Source organism: Centropristis striata, chromosome 16 (assembly GCF_030273125.1).
Source record: "Centropristis striata isolate RG_2023a ecotype Rhode Island chromosome 16, C.striata_1.0, whole genome shotgun sequence".
In the NCBI taxonomy this organism is placed as follows: Eukaryota; Metazoa; Chordata; class Actinopteri; order Perciformes; family Serranidae; genus Centropristis; species Centropristis striata.
The window spans coordinates 22,503,314-22,525,999 of NC_081532.1; the positions used below are offsets into that span (position 1 = coordinate 22,503,314).

General features: G+C 42.1%; 2 protein-coding genes and 1 long non-coding RNA gene across 9 annotated transcripts in view; 1 reads left to right on the top strand and 2 right to left on the bottom strand.

Moving 5' to 3' along the window:
- Window positions 1-5,321: 5,321 nt before the first annotated feature.
- On the bottom strand, window positions 5,322-10,152 carry LOC131988513 (uncharacterized). Of its 3 annotated transcripts, none has more exons than XR_009395876.1 (3): window positions 10,006-10,152; window positions 5,663-6,673; window positions 5,322-5,510 (listed from the first exon to the last, which is right to left on the bottom strand). It is a non-coding gene; the product is annotated as an uncharacterized LOC131988513 (long non-coding RNA). The 3 variants fall into 3 exon arrangements; XR_009395877.1 differs by lacking the exon at window positions 10,006-10,152 and adding an exon at window positions 9,466-9,639; XR_009395878.1 differs by lacking the exon at window positions 10,006-10,152 and adding an exon at window positions 8,640-8,681.
- A 2,613-nt stretch (window positions 10,153-12,765) lies between these two features.
- Window positions 12,766-15,376, bottom strand: LOC131988784 (actin, alpha cardiac muscle-like). 4 transcript variants are annotated; one of them, XM_059354037.1, is made up of 7 exons: window positions 15,248-15,376; window positions 14,752-14,862; window positions 14,564-14,648; window positions 13,554-13,715; window positions 13,278-13,469; window positions 12,999-13,180; window positions 12,766-12,909 (listed from the first exon to the last, which is right to left on the bottom strand). In XM_059354037.1, the coding sequence occupies exons 1-7, from the start codon at window positions 15,374-15,376 to the stop codon at window positions 12,766-12,768; spliced, it is 1,005 nt and encodes a 334-aa protein (XP_059210020.1). The 4 variants fall into 4 exon arrangements, with proteins under 4 accessions (XP_059210020.1, XP_059210018.1, XP_059210019.1 ...); XM_059354035.1 differs by lacking the exon at window positions 15,248-15,376 and adding an exon at window positions 15,024-15,152; XM_059354036.1 differs by lacking the exons at window positions 14,752-14,862; window positions 15,248-15,376 and adding an exon at window positions 15,024-15,152.
- Window positions 15,377-19,832: 4,456 nt separating this feature from the next.
- The window catches only part of eif2ak4 (eukaryotic translation initiation factor 2 alpha kinase 4), a 34,702-nt gene continuing 31,848 nt past the window's right edge, over window positions 19,833-22,686 (top strand). For both annotated transcript variants that reach the window (XM_059353017.1, XM_059353018.1), the window contains exons 1-2: window positions 19,833-20,312; window positions 20,443-20,558. In XM_059353017.1, the coding sequence (XP_059209000.1) occupies window positions 20,184-20,312; window positions 20,443-20,558 (245 nt within the window). In that variant the 5' untranslated portion in view covers window positions 19,833-20,183. The remainder of the gene's footprint in view (window positions 20,313-20,442; window positions 20,559-22,686) is intronic.

Here is a 22,686-nt window from a genome sequence, read left to right on the forward strand (position 1 = left end):
GTGACTCTGTCGCTGAGACCATGTGAACCAGTAACTCTGCCGCTGAGACCATGTAAACCAGTAACTTTGTCGCTGAGACCATGTGAACCAGTAACTCTCCCGCTAACAACATGCGAACCGGCGACTGCCACTGAGACCATGCGAACCGGCGACTGCCACTGAGACCATGTAAACCGGCGACTGCCACCGAGACCATGCGAACCGGCGACTGTGTCGCTGAGAGACCATGTGAACCGGTGACTCTGTCGCTGAGACCATGTGAACCAGTAACTCTGCCGCTGAGACCATGTGAACCAGTAACTTTGTCGCTGAGACCATGTGAACCAGTAACTCTGCCTCTGAGACCATGCAAACCAGTAACTCTCCCGCTAAGAACATGCGAACCAACGACTGCCACTGAGACCGTGCGAACCTGCGACTGCTACTGAGACCATGTGAACCGGCGACTGCCACCGAGACCATGCGAACCGGCGACTGTGTCGCTGAGAGACCATGTGAACCGGTGACTCTGTCGCTGAGACCATGTGAACCAGTAACTCTGCCGCTGAGACCATGTGAACCAGTAACTTTGTCGCTGAGACCATGTGAACCAGTAACTCTCCCGCTAACAACATGCGAACCGGCGACTGCCACTGAGACCATGCGAACCGGCGACTGCCACTGAGACCATGTAAACCGGCGACTGCCACCGAGACCATGCGAACCGGCGACTGTGTCGCTGAGAGACCATGTGAACCGGTGACTCTGTCGCTGAGACCATGTGAACCAGTAACTCTGCCGCTGAGACCATGTGAACCAGTAACTTTGTCGCTGAGACCATGTGAACCAGTAACTCTGCCTCTGAGACCATGCAAACCAGTAACTCTCCCGCTAAGAACATGCGAACCAACGACTGCCACTGAGACCATGCGAACCTGCGACTGCTACTGAGACCATGTGAACCGGCGACTGCCACCGAGACCATGCGAACCGGCGACTGTGTCGCTGAGAGACCATGTGAACCGGTGACTCTGTCGCTGAGACCATGTGAACCAGTAACTCTGCCGCTGAGACCATGTGAACCAGTAACTCTCCCGCTAACAACATGCGAACCGGCGACTGCCACTGAGACCATGCGAACCGGCGACTGCCACTGAGACCATGTAAACCGGCGACTGCCACCGAGACCATGCGAACCGGCGACTGTGTCGCTGAGAGACCATGTGAACCGGTGACTCTGTCGCTGAGACCATGTGAACCAGTAACTCTGCCGCTGAGACCATGTGAACCAGTAACTTTGTCGCTGAGACCATGTGAACCAGTAACTCTGCCTCTGAGACCATGCAAACCAGTAACTCTCCCGCTAAGAACATGCGAACCAACGACTGCCACTGAGACCATGCGAACCTGCGACTGCTACTGAGACCATGTGAACCGGCGACTGCCACCGAGACCATGCGAACCGGCGACTGTGTCGCTGAGAGACCATGTGAACCGGTGACTCTGTCGCTGAGACCATGTGAACCAGTAACTCTGCCGCTGAGACCATGTGAACCAGTAACTTTGTCGCTGAGACCATGTGAACCAGTAACTCTCCCGCTAACAACATGCGAACCGGCGACTGCCACTGAGACCATGCGAACCGGCGACTGCCACTGAGACCATGTAAACCGGCGACTGCCACCGAGACCATGCGAACCGGCGACTGTGTCGCTGAGAGACCATGTGAACCGGTGACTCTGTCGCTGAGACCATGTGAACCAGTAACTCTGCCGCTGAGACCATGTGAACCAGTAACTTTGTCGCTGAGACCATGTGAACCAGTAACTCTCCCGCTAACAACATGCGAACCGGCGACTGCCACTGAGACCATGCGAACCGGCGACTGCCACTGAGACCATGTAAACCGGCGACTGCCACCGAGACCATGCGAACCGGCGACTGTGTCGCTGAGAGACCATGTGAACCGGTGACTCTGTCGCTGAGACCATGTGAACCAGTAACTCTGCCGCTGAGACCATGTGAACCAGTAACTTTGTCGCTGAGACCATGTGAACCAGTAACTCTGCCTCTGAGACCATGCAAACCAGTAACTCTCCCGCTAAGAACATGCGAACCAACGACTGCCACTGAGACCATGCGAACCTGCGACTGCTACTGAGACCATGTGAACCGGCGACTGCCACCGAGACCATGCGAACCGGCGACTGTGTCGCTGAGAGACCATGTGAACCGGTGACTCTGTCGCTGAGACCATGTGAACCAGTAACTCTGCCGCTGAGACCATGTGAACCAGTAACTTTGTCGCTGAGACCATGTGAACCAGTAACTCTCCCGCTAACAACATGCGAACCGGCGACTGCCACTGAGACCATGCGAACCGGCGACTGCCACTGAGACCATGTAAACCGGCGACTGCCACCGAGACCATGCGAACCGGCGACTGTGTCGCTGAGAGACCATGTGAACCGGTGACTCTGTCGCTGAGACCATGTGAACCAGTAACTCTGCCGCTGAGACCATGTGAACCAGTAACTTTGTCGCTGAGACCATGTGAACCAGTAACTCTCCCGCTAACAACATGCGAACCGGCGACTGCCACTGAGACCATGCGAACCGGCGACTGCCACTGAGACCATGTAAACCGGCGACTGCCACCGAGACCATGCGAACCGGCGACTGTGTCGCTGAGAGACCATGTGAACCAGTAACTTTGTCGCTGAGACCATGTGAACCAGTAACTCTGCCGCTGAGACCATGTGAACCAGTAACTTTGTCGCTGAGACCATGTGAACCAGTAACTCTGCCTCTGAGACCATGCAAACCAGTAACTCTCCCGCTAAGAACATGCGAACCAACGACTGCCACTGAGACCATGCGAACCTGCGACTGCTACTGAGACCATGTAAACCGGCGACTGCCACCGAGACCATGCGAACCGGCGACTGTGTCGCTGAGAGACCATGTGAACCGGTGACTCTGTCGCTGAGACCATGTGAACCAGTAACTCTGCCGCTGAGACCATGTGAACCAGTAACTTTGTCGCTGAGACCATGTGAACCAGTAACTCTCCCGCTAACAACATGCGAACCGGCGACTGCCACTGAGACCATGCGAACCGGCGACTGCCACTGAGACCATGTAAACCGGCGACTGCCACCGAGACCATGCGAACCGGCGACTGTGTCGCTGAGAGACCATGTGAACCGGTGACTCTGTCGCTGAGACCATGTGAACCAGTAACTCTGCCGCTGAGACCATGTGAACCAGTAACTTTGTCGCTGAGACCATGTGAACCAGTAACTCTGCCTCTGAGACCATGCAAACCAGTAACTCTCCCGCTAAGAACATGCGAACCAACGACTGCCACTGAGACCATGCGAACCTGCGACTGCTACTGAGACCATGTGAACCAGCGACTGCCACCGAGACCATGCGAACCGGCGACTGTGTCGCTGAGAGACCATGTGAACCGGTGACTCTGTCGCTGAGACCATGTGAACCAGTAACTCTGCCGCTGAGACCATGTGAACCAGTAACTTTGTCGCTGAGACCATGTGAACCAGTAACTCTCCCGCTAACAACATGCGAACCGGCGACTGCCACTGAGACCATGCGAACCGGCGACTGCCACTGAGACCATGTAAACCGGCGACTGCCACCGAGACCATGCGAACCGGCGACTGTGTCGCTGAGAGACCATGTGAACCGGTGACTCTGTCGCTGAGACCATGTGAACCAGTAACTCTGCCGCTGAGACCATGTGAACCAGTAACTTTGTCGCTGAGACCATGTGAACCAGTAACTCTGCCTCTGAGACCATGCAAACCAGTAACTCTCCCGCTAAGAACATGCGAACCAACGACTGCCACTGAGACCATGCGAACCTGCGACTGCTACTGAGACCATGTGAACCGGCGACTGCCACCGAGACCATGCGAACCGGCGACTGTGTCGCTGAGAGACCATGTGAACCGGTGACTCTGTCGCTGAGACCATGTGAACCAGTAACTCTGCCGCTGAGACCATGTGAACCAGTAACTTTGTCGCTGAGACCATGTGAACCAGTAACTCTCCCGCTAACAACATGCGAACCGGCGACTGCCACTGAGACCATGCGAACCGGCGACTGCCACTGAGACCATGTAAACCGGCGACTGCCACCGAGACCATGCGAACCGGCGACTGTGTCGCTGAGAGACCATGTGAACCGGTGACTCTGTCGCTGAGACCATGTGAACCAGTAACTCTGCCGCTGAGACCATGTGAACCAGTAACTTTGTCGCTGAGACCATGTGAACCAGTAACTCTCCCGCTAACAACATGCGAACCGGCGACTGCCACTGAGACCATGCGAACCGGCGACTGCCACTGAGACCATGTAAACCGGCGACTGCCACCGAGACCATGCGAACCGGCGACTGTGTCGCTGAGAGACCATGTGAACCGGTGACTCTGTCGCTGAGACCATGTGAACCAGTAACTCTGCCGCTGAGACCATGTGAACCAGTAACTTTGTCGCTGAGACCATGTGAACCAGTAACTCTGCCTCTGAGACCATGCAAACCAGTAACTCTCCCGCTAACAACATGCGAACCGGCGACTGCCACTGAGACCATGCGAACCGGCGACTGCCACTGAGACCATGCAAGACGAGGAAGACCACTTTTTAGTTTTAGACTTTTCTTTTCTCTTTGTTTTTACATAATTTCATATGAAAAATACTATGTATCAATTTCTTTCAATGAGATTTGAATTCAAAGTAAAAAATAAATATTTCACCTGAAATTAATATATTATTAATGTAGGCTTATTAAGGATGTTTAACCCATCATTTCAGGACTGTCAATCATTTTTTATTTTATCCAATGAGACTTGAAGCTTATTATTGTGTTTGTGGTAATCTACATTTGAATGTCATTATAGTTATGTTTTAGAAGATAAAACTAATGTTAATTGCAAAATGAATGTCATTGAAAATAATGTTAATGTCATTGAAAGGCCTTGAAAATCTACCATTGCTTTTTTTGTTTGTTTGATGTGCTTCTCTCTGGGTCAGGAATTGCAAAAACTATCGTAAAATTTTGAAGCAACCAAGTAGATTGATACTTGTGTATACAGATAGCTTTCCCCTCAGACACCGGTGTTGGTCTCTTGCATGCAATGTTTAGACTTACCCTCTCCGCCCCCTCCCCAGAAACAACAATTACAAATCTCACAAAAGTTTTGTTAATCTAAAAAGTTACCATCAAGATATAACCTCTCCTTGGATGGAAGTGTGTGCAATGGTTGGTTTAAAAAAAAGAAGATGATGTTTAGTATGATTGATTTGCATCAAGTTATGTATTTAAATATACATTTCATGTTTGTTGAAATGGAAGACATACAATGTTTTGTGTATCACTTTGTGCAGAATTAACAATTGAAGAATTTTTTAAAAAGCCTATCTTTTCAACTGGTGAACGGGGGCAAGTGGGTCCAGAGGTCATCCAGCTGTTCTTGGACTGGGGGGGTGTCTGTATTTTCAGAACCTGATGACACACAATATCAAATTTATTCATACATTATAAATACTCAATTGTGAATTAATATTTTATTATTCAAAGGAAGTAGTTAAGACAGCAGATTGTATTATCAGGCCATGTCTGTGTCCACTGTGATGGGGAAAAAAACAAACCCATACCTTGTAGACTGGAGAAGGAGTTGTGGGTGCGTTATCCATCATCCACAGCCGGCTGGTTGACGGAGGTCTTTGAGGTACCCCATGGTCGGAAGTGGTTGGGCTAAGTGGGGCAGGATCTGCAAGGTCGAGACTTGTCCAACGCACTTTCTGAGCGTGGCATCTTGGAAGCAGTGGTCTTCCTCGTCTCACTTGGTCCTGCAATATACAATAGCCTGTACAACAATAACTCACAAAATAACACAATTGTAACAATAATATGCAACTGCAAGTGATCTGAACTAAATTAATTTGCCAACTTAACTGTCCCTAGACCAGCATAAAAAGCTAAACTATACAAACTAAATACTCTACTATAAACCTAACCTACTCCTAACCTAACCTAAATATAAATGTGCAAAAAATATGAAAAGTTAGCTTAGTCTGTCTTGAAGATGCTGGACACAGGAAACCTGGAAAAGTCAGAAAATACAGTGATTTCTATACTATATATTGAGGACCACATGCTGAAAAATCTGCATCATGTGAAATACTTATTCTGATGTGAAACAACAACAACATGGTGATGGCTTCTCAGGTTTTAGCCTACAAAATAAATAAATACATTAATACATTAATGAGACAGCAATACTTAATTAGATGAGAGTTTGACCAAGCGTCAATTAATGAATGAACATTGTTACCAATTTTTTTTTTTACTAGTTACTAGTTTTTGTACTAATAATCTATTTTCCCCCATTCTCTGATTTAAAAATGAATAAATACATGAATAATACTAATAATATTGATTATCCCAAATACACCTTTCCTTCAGATATATTTGTATATCACTATACATGACATCACAGAACAGTGGTTGAAAGTTCTTTATGAGTAATAATTTCAGTGTTTCTCAACATTACAAAAGCATTTTTTTTTTAAATTGCTTACCTGAAAAGGTGAAGACAAACAACTGAATGCTGAAGGTCAACGAAGAACTGGATACTCAAGTCTCTTAGGTGAAGTAGTGTTTATCTAGAACAGGATGACAACCGTGAGCATTGCAGCAATGTAATAATAATGTGTAATTCATGTTTTAAATAACTGAATTAATGTATCACTTATTCATAAAAATCAGTATGAAGCTGAATATAATCATTAGAATTAAATACACACATAGCACCTCTAGAAACACAGCAAAATTTTCAGCATATGTGCCCCTCTGCATCCTTTATAGATAATATAAATTTTAACTTTCTTCATACATTTTTACGTGTTTTATAAATTTTTATAGCACCCATGGTCCTCAGGGGTCAAAAAGGACCTCATGACATTAGACTGGTTTTAGGAAATGTAGAAAAAAATTTTTACCAACTTTTTTTTCACCTTTTAAGGTAACTCATGACCAAAAAAATTTATATTTCATTTTCATATTTTTTTCATTATTATTGGTCAATTTTATTCAAATATACATATATCAAAACATAAGTTTCACTAAAAGTTGACATGACCTACTCTGTGCATTCCCATCAAGAATTATTTTTTTCCATTACTATTGAAAAAAGTATTCAGGGTTTTTTTTTTTAATTTTTCTCTCTTGAAATGAGGCCTAATTTAAGCCATTAATGGCTATGACTCTGGTATTACAAATACACCTTATTACATAATAACCTCTATTATCAAAATAGTACTGCAGTATTAATATCAGAAGAAAACAGGATTAAAGCCTACAATGAAAATGCTTCACAGCACCACTTGAGGACACACACACACACACACACACACACACACACACAAATTAATCCAAAGCTGTTTAAGCCTACATTTTCAACTTCCAATCAATCTCTCTCTCTCTCTCTCTCTCTCTCTCTCTCTCTCTCTCTCTCTCTCTCTCTCTCTCTCTCTCTCACACACACACACACACACTCACACACACACACAGAGTACATTAATATTAGTCACAGGAGCACATACTTCAGGTACCAGTTGACATGACAAATTGGAAAAAAGAAATGGTAATAGTTTGGGTAATAGTCTGCTAACAGTAGTGAGTAACATTGACATTGACACAATGTAAATCTTAAATAGTGAAGTAAACTACCAGTTCATCATTACAGTACATTTTTACAGCCCTGACTCCATGGTTAAATGTATATCCCCATGATTATCTTTTCTTTTTAACCTCTCATTACCAAGTGACACGAGTTTCAATTTAATATTATCCAAATACACCGAATGTTCAAATTTAGCCATTGATGAGTATGACATTGGTATTACTATTGCACCTTATTACATTAGAATACCAAAACATCCTCACAAAAAACAGGACTATTATCAAGAACCTACCATCAAAATCCACATACAACTAGCTACATATCACAGGTTTTTTTTTAAATTAGTCAGGCCAACATTGTACACAAACGCTACATTAAAAATGGCATTTAGACAACATTAATCAAGGAAGATAGCATAAGCTGGCAATTTTTTAGCATTATTATATTATTATTAGCATAACGACCCCTTCCCAGATAGACACAAGACAAAACACAGCAATTATAAACTGTTGTGGCCTAGATTATCAACTCACAATGCATTATAGGCTGTCTGTCAGTAGCATCAAATCAGTCAAACCATGCAATGCACTCTTAAAATCAATAGTGTTTGCTAACACCAGACACATCTACTGTTATAACAACTGTTAGCATCATGGTAACTGTAACATGGAGTAACTGTAAAGATATTCTGCCTCGACGGACCATTTATAAATTGCTTCGACATGATGCTAAAGCTAGCTCGCTAGAGAGCGCTAGCTCAGACCTAAAACCAGTAGCCGCGAATAAATTAGCAAAATAAAATGACAAACATCGTCCAAATGAAACTCAAATAACTTGCAACTACATTTCACAAAATTTTCCACAGTAGTTTAAAAGTTCAAATATGAAAATGATAACATTATAAGGCACAATTGTAACGGTAGTATGCTAGTAGTATGTCTTCTTACCTCAGACGAAAAGCCAGAGAGGCCGAGTCCCGCCAGCTTTGATGTAAATCCTGTCGGATTTACATCAAAGCCAAAACACAAGGAGCCAATCAGATTCGCCCCATAACTGTGCTCCAATCCTGTGATTCCCAACAGCTGTTCCGCGGCACACAAGTGTGCCGTAAGAAATCATCAGGTGTGCCGTGGAAGATTATCCAATCTCTAACTGAGCGGCGTGAAGTGAGAGGCAGAAGAATTAAATGCTCTTCCAACAGAGTGAATCAGTGTATCAGTGAATCTCGCGAATTCACGCGTAATCAAGTGATATAACCGGAAGAGAATCAACATCTCATTAATGACTGGAGACAAATCCAGGGACTCTGCTCTATGAAATCTTCCTCCAGAAAATGCTAACTACAGACGCTGGAGTGTTTTTAATTTAACCGCCGTTATAACCGGAGCTCTACTGAGAGCACAACACTCACTACAGTACAGCGGCATCAATCCACCGCAGTGACAGACAGGCAGTGAGACAGGTCAAGTGAAGTCAGCAGGTATTAAGTCATCAACTATGTCCATACTCCAAAACAAACCGTATACACAAACACAATAATTGAAACGCAGCTGTCCGACTCTGTCCCTCTGTGAGCCTCTTATTAAACACACCTTTCACCTCAAACAGCAGCCCTCATAAATACCCTCACCACTCTGAGCCTAAACATGAACATATCTGCAGCTCAGGATTGGTCTGAAATGACTGTCAAAAATGAAAAAGTAACCACAATTATATTAAAAAAACACCTGTCTTAAAACCCAAATAATTCCATATTTCCAATTCAATAATTACCGTGACTCCACGTTCTCCACGTCAGTCAGTCGGGTTATCCTAAATTCCGCGACCTCCCTCACCACATCTTGCAGGCTATATTCTTGTGATGTGTGCAGTTTAGCATGCGCTATTCCTTTACTTGGCCTAACTGCTTCAAATGCGTCTCCATGTGTAGTGGCAGATTTTTAAAATAAAAAAAAGCAGCTTCTGCTCAACAGAAGTATTGACAGTAGCTAGCTAAAAAAAAAATCATGTTGTCACCCAGACTTCTCAGACATGTTTTGCATCACACTCTTTCGTCCACAAGAAAACGTGTTCTTTCAACCTCGCCGGCCATTTGATGTCATTGTTAGCTAACGCTAACGTTAGCTAGTAATTAGCTATTACCGTTAGCATGGAGCGACATAAACTAAAACGTTTTCGTCTGATAACTATTGAAAATGGAAACATTGTTCGCATCTTCTCCATCATATTCCTGTCTCACGTTTAGCGTTTATTTATTATATTTTACGTTAAACCACCGGCGATTACTGACGTAAGTTAGCTTGACCTAGTTACCTGCTGTTGACAGGACGCTCCGGTGTCTCCGCTCGGACATCCTTCAGGGACAGCACGTCCTCTTCCCGGCACAGTACTCCAAATGTGCGAACATTTGTTACACATGCTTCACCACGCATGGTATGGTCCAGGTCAGCCTCCTGACAGCAGATAGACTCAGGACACACGACACCAGGTGCTGCCGAGCTCCGCCCCCCAGACGAGCTCCGGCTCCACATCCTCTTCCAATGTTTGTGGGCTGTCTGAGAAGACTGACATAAATTAAGACGACCGCCATCCTCTGCTTCAGAGAGACAGCCTGCACCGCTGGACTGCAGGTCTCTGCTCGGTGTCACGGCAAACCCATGGATCTAACACTTTAACTACTGTATGATCATTTAGAAACAAGAAACAGCATTTTTTTTAACCTTTTCATTATCAGTGATGAAGCGTAGAGTTGTGGTCGTGAACGTCATGAAACAACCGTTGTTGTTGTTTAATTGATGCCGCCGCTACCAGCTGTCAGCAGTAAACTGAAAAGGCACCCACGTGGAGGGCTGGAAAATGACCAATCATAAGAGGCCTGGGGTCAGCCTTGGCCCCGCCCCCAATGTGTAAAGAGTCCTCGCTCTGCGGGAGCAGAGCTTCACCGCTAGCGAGCACGGGGAGAATCTGCTTCACTCGGTTGCTGAATATGTGCGCGAAGATCAAACAATGACTCAAATATGACGCTATTGTCCACCTCTACCTGCTCACTGTGGCGGAACTGTCTCCACCAGCAGTTAAGTTCAGTTGATTGCTCTGCTCTGATTGGTCAACTCCACCTGGCCGCCTGGTTGCTTAGCTACCAAAGCCTCCCCCCTACCCCCCCTCTCTCCTCCAAGACAGACATTGGACATGGCGTTTTTTCATAAAGCATGAGACCTTATAACTTGACCATACATTGACCAATCTGCCTCAAACTTGTCATGCATGATGATGGTTCATCACTTACCAGTTCTACATAACAATATTTAATAAATTCCCGCCCTTTTTGATTAGCCACGCCCCCTTTCATAACTAATAAACTGTTTGTCCTAGAAACTTGTAGGCCTATAAAGTGTCAGATTACTCGGCATAGAGTTCCTGTTTAATTGGTGGTTGGTTACCCCGCCCCTTTTGATTAGCCACGCCCCCTTTTACTAACTAATGAACCGTTTGTCCTAGAAAATTGTATGAGGCATCTGTGAACTCAGGACAGAGTCCCTGTTTAACTGCTGATTTAATCAACGAGAATCAAGGGCCAGAGGCAAGCACACAATAAAAATTTCTTTAGAAATTTTCTAGTTGAAACTAATCGCCCCTTTAAAATGGATTATGTGCAAAACAAAAGTGGTACAAAAGTGTACTTCACATATTCTGATCATATTTAGGCTGAACATAATTTGTCTGTTATTGGTACAGCCAAAATAACACACAAATACAAACGCCCTTATTTGATAAGATTGATTGAATCTTTATTTCGAACATGTACTTAAAATAATATAAATAAATAGACTAATAAACAAACCAACAAAAAATTATGCATAATTACCATTTCCAATTACATGTTCATGGAAGAAGTGTCTTTTATCCATTTAGCTTAAGATAACTATTTTAAGATTATTTAATCATAATTTACAAATAAATAAATGTGGAAAAAATACAGTTAAAACAAACAAATATACATAATCCATAACCAAATATGTCAAATATGTCCTGCAAAATATAATTTAATTTCTCAACCATTTATCTTATAAATTATAACTTTTGCTTTCTTTTGTTTTCTATAAACATGTATTACTCCCAAAAATGAATTATATCTGTTATAATAATTTAAGTATGTATTCTCCAGCACCTACATACCCCTTACCATACATGTCTTTATATTAATAATATATTTAACTTTTAAATGTTTGCATTCTTAGATGTACCCCCCCCCCCCCCCCCCCCCCCCAAATGATAACCCCCCTCTATCAAAGAATATTTTCCGAATATTTTCAAGAAGTAGATTGTTTTTGCCCTGTACAGTATTTGTGCTGTTTGAGAAGATGACCCAGGTGTTGTTCTGTGTTCCCCAAGATCAGTAAAGTTACATTTTTTTTACTTTAAGAATAATGAGTTATCCAGCATTATGAACTAACCGTATGGCTCTTTTCTGGAGTACAGAGAGTGATTGAAGTGATTTTTTTATATGTGTTGCCCCAAACCTCCACACAATAACTTAAATAAGTTTGGGGTTTTTTAGAGGAAAAAAAGGGGGGAAAGTGGAATGTAGAGAATATGAGAGATTTGTGCTTCAAAACATGCTTGGCTGTTGTGGCACATTATGGCACCTACTCTTCACTGCCACTGATTTTAATGACTCTACCAACTCAGTCTCTCTATCTATATCAATACATATTGTTAAAAAAAAGAAAGAAATCGAACTCCAGATAACAAGGACAGAGACCAGAATTGTATTTGTTCAGCTTTTCAATAAAAGTAAATTTTCACTTGTGTCTTCAACCACTAGGTGGAAGCATTACCTTAAGCAAACTATTCTGCATAAAGGTGAGTGAGGCTGATGACATGCACATGATCTGTGGTGTATATAGCCTGTATAATGGCAGTACCATTCATGTGTGTTTGCATTGCTCTAAATAAGCACAGCACAGAAGATACTCTCACAAGGGCTTATCTTTATTACAATAGAACAGACACATATATATACAAGAGACAACGACATACAAATGCGTGGATGAAAGGAGGTTGGTTATGTGTTTAGAAGCATTTCCTGTGGACAATAGAGGGGCCGGCCTCATCGTATTCCTGCTTGCTGATCCACATCTGCTGGAAGGTGGACAGGGAAGCCAGGATGGAGCCACCGATCCAGACGGAGTACTTCCTCTCAGGTGGAGCAATGATCTAAGCAAGGAGTTAACACCATTTAAGTTTTAATTGAATGTGAAATTACTTCATAGATGAAATTGATTACTTGATCACAGTTCTCTCACCTTAATCTTCATGGTGCTTGGGGCCAGAGCTGTGATCTCCTTCTGCATACGGTCAGCAATACCAGGGTACATGGTGGTACCACCAGACAGCACATTGTTGGCGTACAGGTCTTTACGGATGTCAATGTCGCATTTCATGATACTGTTGTAGGCGGTCTCATGGATACCAGCAGACTCCATACCTGGAAGAGGAAAAGCAGGAAAGATGAGTTTTGTCTGAGGCAACATATTGCATTTCTTAGATCTTTAAAAACAACAAAAAAGTAACCAATTGCTCACCAATGAAAGAGGGCTGGAAGAGGGTCTCTGGGCAACGGAAACGCTCATTACCAATGGTGATGACCTGACCGTCGGGGAGCTCGTAGCTCTTCTCCAAGGAAGAGGAGGAGGCAGCAGTGGCCATCTCATTCTCAAAGTCCAGAGCCACGTAGCACAGCTTCTCCTTGATGTCACGCACAATCTCACGCTCAGCTAAGGAGCAGAAAGTTCACATGTTAGGAAACCATTGCACTCCTCTCATGAAAGAAATTAATCATGATGTAGGTATAGACCTACCAGTTGTGACGAAAGAATAACCACGCTCAGTCAGGATCTTCATCAGGTAGTCTGTCAGGTCACGACCAGCCAGATCCAGACGCATGATGGCGTGTGGCAGAGCATAACCCTCATAGATGGGGACATTGTGGGTCACACCATCACCAGAGTCCAGCACGATACCTTTAGCAAGCAGAAAAACATCAAAGTGAGTCAGCGATGCACATCTGTGAAGGACTGCCCTCTCTAAGTATGTCTCACAAATGGATGGATTACTGAACGGGCAGAAGCCCAAAGTGTCACCAAAGTGTCCCCCTCGGTCACTCACACAGACACGTGCCAACCAGGAGAATACTTGTAATGACCACAAAAAAACATAAAAGAGGCTGCAAAGAACTACAAAGTGACCGAAAAAAAATACTAAGAGATGCACAAAAGCTGCAAAGAGACAAAGAGACTAACAATTCCTATGTAAAAGGGGAAAAACATAAAGAAACAACTACAAAATCAAACAAAAAGACTACAAAGAGACAGAAAACAACTATAAAGCAACTAAATTGAGACTAAACTGACTACAAAGAGTCTCAACATTACTGCAAAGAGACACAAAACAACTACAAAGACAAAAAAAGACTATGAAGAAACAGAGACAACTACAAAGAGAGACAAAGCAACTCAATTGAAACTAAATGACTCGAGTCGAGTCTCGAAATGACTGCGAAGAGAGAAAAAAGAGGCTAAACAATTATTGAAATATCTGTGTCCTGCTTCTATGTGGGAGAGGTAGTGGGGTCTTTTCTGTGTCCAGAGGCCCATTGCCTCATAATCCGCCCATCTTCTCTGCTGCTGACATCACAGAGCACACACCCTGCTGGAGAGGGATTAACACCCCCCCTTGACACTGACAAAGGAATCTATCCAGATGATAGACACCCTCAGAGACTAAAAGTTCAGCTAAAGTTCTCTCTTGCAGCACATTTCCTCTAAATTGGAAATGACCAAAATTGGTGAAAAAGCTGCAGGGTACTGACCGGTGGTACGGCCAGAGGCGTACAGGGACAGGACAGCCTGGATGGCCACATACATGGCGGGAACGTTGAAGGTCTCAAACATGATCTGCAAGAAAAAAGAAGTCAAAATGTGAGAGGTTTATCTTAACAAATGCACAAATGTGTAAAAAAAAAAAAAAAAAAAGCGGCGAGTGGTGACTTTAAAGTACCTGGGTCATCTTCTCCCTGTTGGCTTTGGGGTTCAGGGGGGCCTCAGTGAGCAGGGTGGGGTGCTCCTCAGGGGCCACACGCAGCTCATTGTAAAAGGTGTGGTGCCAGATCTGACAGTGGGAGAGACAACAGCTGATGTAACTGAATAAACAACAATCAGGTCCTCTAAGAATAAGCAGCTGTTATGTCGGCAGCCAGGCTGTGAATTCTCGAGGATGCGGAAGGTCAGCTGCCATGAATGTTGTAAATTAATCTCACTGTCAACACACACCTTCTCCATATCATCCCAGTTGGTGATGATGCCATGCTCAATGGGGTACTTCAGGGTCAGGATACCCCTCTTGCTCTGTGCCTCATCACCTACGTAGCTGTCCTTCTGACCCATACCCACCATCACACCCTGAAGGAAGAAGAAGCATAGAAGGAACATAAGACATCGGAAGACTCTTACTCAGTGATTTTCTTTTAAAAAAGGAGAGTTTTCTTTTAGCGTACCTGGTGGCGGGGCCTTCCAACGATGGAAGGGAAGACAGCACGGGGAGCGTCATCTCCGGCAAACCCAGCCTTGACCAAGCCAGAGCCGTTGTCACACACAAGGGCGGTAGTCTCGTCGTCGTCGCACATGATTAAGCTTTACTGGGGTGGTCTGAAATTTGAGGCGTGGGGTAGAAACACAAGACCGGGTGTCAGGAACAGCTGTGTAAACTGCCCTGCATTGAATTCACAGCACCAAGGCCTGTTATAATTAAACAATCACACACACTTTATCGCTGGAGTGGCTGGTGATGTGATGAAGTGGCTAGACCATGGACTGGATATGATTAAAATATGTATTAGCTGTGATCCAGAGCACCTTTGAAGACCTGCCAACCATCTCTCATAAAGTTATCACTTTCAATACATGCTCACCTCAATGGGTGCTATTTATAGAGGGCTAATTAGACGTGCCTTTGGGTGCTATTTCAGTCCCAACTGTGTTGTACAACTACTGATACCATATCACCACAGTCCTGATTGTTCCTGGGACATCTCAGAGCTGCTGAGGCAGCACCAAAAAGGGGCATAACAGAGAGACCTGGGGATCTATTTTAAGCTCAGCACCCACACTGTGCTTAACAGGGTGAAACAAGTGACACATGGATCTCCTGCTATTTCAGGTCTGAGGGAGCTTGTCTCAGATCCAGGAAAGCACCCGTCCGTCTGCACACCGTGACACTTTTGTTTTACTACATGGCCGTGCCCCAGCTGGCTGTTAACTTCATTCATTGGAGCATGTGTGAGTGTGGCCAACCTCTCTCTAGCTTTAGTGCACTGAGTCAAGTAAATCTTACATAGGATATGTCTGAAATACTAAAGTTCTGTCTATGTTGCGCTTAGAATAGCATGGACTTTCTTAGTCACAGCAAATCACATCATCTAATTGTTCATTTCAATCTGGCATTAACAGTACCTCCAATAGTACTTAACATTAGTCATTACAATATGTAAGAAAACAAAACATTAGTTAGCTGAAGTCAGAGCATCCATTCATTCATTTAAATCTCTTCATTTCAACAAACCAACTTTGTATAATAATAATAATAATAATCATCACACAAATGACACAGATATCCACAGCAAGAGCAGAGCAACAAGCTGGAAGACGTACTCACCAAGGTGCACTGGTAGGCGGATGCTTCCACTGGGACAAAGGCTGAGGGTGAGAAGAGCCCCTTAAATAAGACCCAGACCGGGTCTAGGGACCAGGGGCGGGGCTGGGGGGGGGTTCACACAAGTCCAAATAAGAGCTGCCAGCAAAAATCAACAAGGCACAGGAAAGTGTGTTTAACATACATGGATGGGACTTCTCTGCTATGAAGTAACTCAGATGACACAGATTTAAAGAAATGTCGGAAGAGAATAAAAAAGTTCATTTGATAGTAGATGTATGATTATAACAAAAGAGGAGGTATGGAAGGGTCTCTGCTTCCATTCTGTTGTATAAATGTAATGTTTAATACAAAAGAACAATTATAACAATGCAGTTTACTTTCTGAAAGCAACTTTTTACAGTAATCTACATTTCTAGGATGAAAATGTAGGTGATGAACTTTATAAAATATGTCACTTCATGCATGTATTTTGCACTATATGTTCTGTATAGCCCTGCAAACATAAATCAAAATGAAGAAACTGAAAATATCGTGCAATAGAAGTTTTATAATACTGTATGCACAATGTGCCACTCTGCACATATCTCTTCAGAGGTTTTAATATACTCAGAAGGCCCACTTTGGTGACCCAGTCAGGCCAGCGTCACTGCTGTCTTGTTAAGGAGATGAAAACATTGCATATGTCTGTGAACCACGCTGCTGGTATGTGCACTGAGCCTCCTCAACGTGTGGAACAGCTGATGGCAACGCCAGCCGGGCTCTGTGTGGGATCTGGTCGTCTGAGTGGCCTGTGGGTGTCAGCGCTCCGAGCTGATTGGCCCAGCTGTCTCCTTATAGGGTTATGGGGAGCAATGGAGTCATTAAGCAGCCACTCGAGCCGTGAGTCTGCAAAGAGGAGGTCCATATTTGTGCCACCCACTTTTCCATATATTTTCCTTGATGTACAGTGTACCTTATGTGGTAAAACTCTCATGTATGCGGGAATTGTACACACATTTGAAAGATTATTTGTTGATATCCCCAGAGAAAATATCATATATGGTCAGATCTCAGGGAATACTGATATTTGTAATGGTAATAATTTACTGATTCAGGTCTTCAGGTGAGGAAGAATGACTCAGATGTAGGAGAGCAGTGTATAATATGTGAGGTCATATCAAAGCTGGAGGTATGTGAGAGCATTCCTCTGCTCCAGGCTGCCACACCAGCTACAGAGCCTCCTATATATAGTCGTGTTTCCTCTCTATCTCCACAGATAGGAGCTGGATGCAGCTGCAGCATCTTGTAGTTATTTGCATGCCAAAGAAGACTTTCATAGATTGGATTAATGCTGTTTTGATACACTAATTAAAGGGATATGATTCATGATCAGGCTTTTCTACTAAGCAACTGGAAGCTTTGTAAATCAAAACTGAATAGACAGGGAGTATTATTGCAAATGCTTCATGCATTATCATAGTCCGATTCCATTAAGGTTGGTTTACTAGCTTATTCATGAGAGGGCCTGTATTACAAACTGGAGGTGCTGGGTGCACCAAGACAGAACCAGATATGTAGAGAGCAGTGTTGGAAGTATAGCATCCAGTGACAGGTACTAAAGGTCAGGATATGTTTGACTATTTCTTGACATATGACTATTTCTTCTCCTCCTGTCCCCCAGCTTTAAGGAAGCATACTTAATCACAAACCCTCAGTTATAAATCAATTTTTGGAGCATAATTGCTACAAATCTTTTTCTAAATCTGCTATTATAATATTATTATCATCCGAACTCGGGTCAGGGGGGCCTGGAGCTGATCCCTCCCTGCACTGTGAAACCCAACTTATTGTTTCAACTTAAATATTTGAGTGTCAATGCTGCGAAATAATTGTATGTCAAGACAACAAGGGAAAATAAGTTACCTCAAATGATTCTTGCTATTTGACTCAATATTTTAGGTTAAAATGACTTTTTGCACAAATCTTGTTGTATTGAAAAGGAAAATTTTGTTATAATAACAAACAAGCAACAGGAAACGAGGACCTGGAGAAAGCCAATGCTGCCACGGGGAGAACATGCAAACTCCACACAGAAGAGCCAGAAACCAGATTCAAACCTGCGACCCTCTTGTTGTGAGGCTAAAGTGCTAACACCACCGTGTTGATCTACCTGTATAAAATGAGCTGCTGTGACCTTTAGGATAATCACAGCCTCATGAAACTTTACAACCACAAACTAGAGACCTAGAGCATTCAAAGGATGACAATTAGGGGATTTCTCAGCAGTTTAGAGAACAGAAGAGCTTGTCATCCAATCGCTGAAAATATAAAAATTACCAAAGTTTTTCATATCAAATCACAGCATGGATTTTTCTATGTTGTGCCAAAGATCTTGGTGTATTGACGTAATATTCTGGAAGGGGGTTTGACCATTTTTGAATCCATTCTTATAAGAAAAGATATGGCCTAATTCAGCACAAAGTGTGTGCCACAAATGGTACCAACCCAAAAATTGCTGCAGCAACTTATGGGACATAGTCGAGTTGGAAATGGACTTCAGGAGCTAAACATTGATGTTCTGAACCATTACACACCTTAATAGGTTTAATTAATTGATTATTTAATTCATCAAGTAATTTTCATGAGAAGAGATTTGAGACCAGAACAACTTGACACACAGTGCTGAGCTGCATCTCAAATTAATCTTCAGATCCCCAGCTCCCAGATGGTGTCAAACAAATATACTAAATATTAGCAATAGCAAAAAAAAAAAAGACATTAGAAAAAATATACGTAAGACAGGGGGGTTTAACCTATTGCAATATCAATGTATCTGTTGAGTTGTATTTTTCTTTTATTATTTCCAATCTGCAACATAACTAGTTACTAAAGCTGTCAAATACATACAGTGCTTAAGAAATTTATCAGACCACCTGTCATAAAAATGAGAAAACATAAATATTTTAGAAATCTTTCCAAAGCTTGTTTTAAACTAAAATGTTATTGTTATTTATTTGGCAAATAACAAACTGAATTGACTTTTTTATAGCCATATTTGAGCTGGCTCACTGGCCTTCTCTGAGAAGTCAGAAATTAATCAAACAGAACATTCAACCACTAAACTCATTATTATGTTCAGGAATGCAAGTAAATTGTAGTAACTATAACTTGGCATCTTAACCAATAAATAATAATATGCTTTACTATTTATTTATTTTTACAGTGTTTTTGTGTTAGTGTTTTTTTAAATAAAACAGTAAATGTGAAAATTCATGGATAAAAATAATAATTCGATTTTAGCAAAAAAATTAAAGTATTAACCATTACTAATAATAATTACTGATGGTGTTGATTTAGGTCACCGGGGTATGAACCGGGTAAGTAAAGTACAAGTTCATAAAAACTGATTTAAGTGCAGCAGGAGAAGAATATTGTAAAATGGGAAGAATGACTGTACACTGCGTCCCAGCATCAGCTCAGGACAATTACTGCCCCCTACAGGCCATTTGGGAAAAGACAACGTGATGACGTTTCACCTGCGACGCAGCTCTCAAACAGCCATGCGCCACTTGGCAGCGTTGTTGTGGTCGCCTGTAGCCTGTGAGATAAGTTAGCTGCTGCTGAGGAGTTTTTAATGATAGTGAGGTGTTTTTGTTGCTAAAGTTTGGAGCTAACGAAGTGGCTGAGGAGCGGAGGGTGGCAGTGAGAGCAGCTGAGCGGAGCCGCTTCCTCCTTCTGTCTGACGGCTGTGAGTGTGAAGTGGACAGGGGGACTGGCTGCCATGTAGCCGAGGCAGAAGAATGAGCAGTCAGCACACTCCAGCAGAGGGGACAGACGACTACGCGGTCCAGCAGGAAAATGAGCTAGAAGCTCTTGCATCTATCTTCGGGGATGATTTCCAGGATCTGCGGTGCAAGGATCCGTGGAAGGTAGCGAGATGTGCACTGCTAAAGAGCCCGTGATGGATCAGAAAAGTTGACACACTGTGACGTGTCGTATAACCTGTAGTGCACGGAGGTGGTCATCCCCCGCCCTGGCTAACTTTGGCTGTGTTTTCAGGTGAAAAGGCCTCCAGAGGTGCACCTCTGCCTGCGGCCCAACGGGCTGAGCCATGGAGAGGAATGCTACGTGACTGTGGACTTGCAGGTCAATTGCCCGCCCACATACCCAGATGCGTGAGTACCTAGCCCTGGGCCTGACCCCTGACCTTTGCATGAATTCACTATGGTAATTATTCTCATTGCACTGTAAGGTGTCAATATATAAAGCAGCTGCTAAAAACAGGTAGAGCTGGAACAATTAATCGATTAATCGAACAACAATCGATTATTACATTAATCGTCAAATATTTTGATAATCAAATTATTTCAGCCGTTTTTTGAAGACAATAAGTCCAAATTCTTTGTTCCTTTATGACAATAAACTGAATATCTCTTTGGTTTGTGGACAAAACAAGAGATTTGAGGACATCATCTTGTGGTTTAGGAAACACTGATTGATATTTTTTTAACATTTTATTGACCAAACAACTAATAGATTAATTGTTTAAATAATCAAAAGATTAATCGATAATGAAAATAATCGTTAGTTGCAGCCCTAAAAACAGTGAAGTAAGTCTCTTTAAACCATGCTACTACTACTATAAGTACTACTACTACTCCTGTAATAAAACTGTCTCCAAATCTTGTCTAAATATTCTGTAAAGTACTCTGGGAGAAAAAAAAAATCCAGAAAAATAACGTTATAAATAGAAAGGCAACTTTGTTTTCTTACAGTAACACTTTAAATTTTATGTAAAAAGAAATGCTTAAAAAAATGGAGTAAAAAGTCTGGCCAAAAACTTAACAGTTTCTTAAAAAAAATCTTGTAATTTACACTGATCACTTTATTTAAGGAATATTTATCTGTACAATAACTTAAGTTAAAAAAAACCCCATCAATATGATGATAAGTATTTGTCAACTTTTGCTGCGATACTTTTTACTGTTTTTATTTAAAAAATGTTTTTTTAAACATTTTTTTTTACATTAATTTTTTAGTGTTCCTGTCAATTTTACATCCAGCAATATGAATTGAATTGTTTGTATTCAAGACCATTAAGCATTTGAATAATACTGCAAAAAATCTATAATGCCCTATTATATTAATTTACAGGTAAAGAAAAATAAATAAATAAAATAATAGAAGCCATTTAATTTCCTAATTTAGGAAAGAAGGAAAGAAAGAAAGAAAGAAAGAAAGAAAAATCCTGTAAAATAATACAGTACTTTATGGAAAATTATCTGCTTTTGTTCTTGCGATAAGATAAGATAAGAGCAGGTTTCAAGCAAGTAAAAAGCAACATTGGCAAGTAGATTTATTTCAGAGTCTCATTTAGAGTGTCCTGTATTTTTAGATACTAAGAGAGTCTTGTTTTAAAACATGTGAACTAAAGTAGCATTCAGCCTTGGAAACATTTTTTTTCTTTGTGTGTGCAAAACAAACTTTTTTCTGATCTCTAAATCCAACATAATGTAACAGCCAGTAAACCCATTCAAACCATAAAAAAAGTCACCCAAGGAAAGACGAAAACATTACCAGAAAGTTATTAATACTACTAATAATACTTATTTTAAAGAATAATAACAGCAACAATAATAATAATAATAATAATAATACTATATTTATAATAATAGCAACAATATTAAATATTTAAAATATATTATTATTATTTTAAATATGTAATGATGTAACAAATTATTATTATTATTATCATCACCATTAATACTACTACTACTACTATTACTACTACTACTAATAATAATGATAATAATAACAATAATAATATTCCAGTCAAGTGCCCTGGGTATTGTACCTGAATATTTTTTTGATCTTGGACAAAATTTATCGTTCATTGTCAAATAACAAAAGCTGCCAACGAATGTCTTGTCAGATTCATAATCTTGTTAACTGTCTCTGTAATAAGAAAGTTCCAGATTTAAATCAGCATTTTTTGCCGGTTTTAGCCTGTTTTCTTTCAGGCAGAGCAGCCTGCTCGGCTCAACATCTGGGCTGGAATAACAGGCAGCTGCCCCCCTCCTCCATCCCCATCTTCATACAAGTTAGAAATTAACTTATATAAAACGCTTTAACATGCACGAACACATCATAAACGACAGTACAAGACCATAGACTGTATAAAATGTACAAGACCCAAAAGCACCATCAAAGCTAAAGGAATACTGAAATTTATTACTAAGTAAAACAGTTTTATCCACATGAGCCCACATGATTGGAAACAAATGAGAACATTTGCTGCTTAAT

Coding starts and splice junctions, on each gene's coding strand:
- LOC131988784 (XM_059354037.1), bottom strand. CDS start 15,376: ATGTGCGACGACGACGAGACTACCGCCCTTGTGTGTGACAACGGCTCT. Junction 13,181..13,277: donor CTTCCAGCCCTCTTTCATTG/GTGAGCAATTGG, acceptor TTCCTCTTCCAG/GTATGGAGTCTGCTGGTATC. Junction 12,910..12,998: donor CAAGCACCATGAAGATTAAG/GTGAGAGAACTG, acceptor CTCCTTGCTTAG/ATCATTGCTCCACCTGAGAG.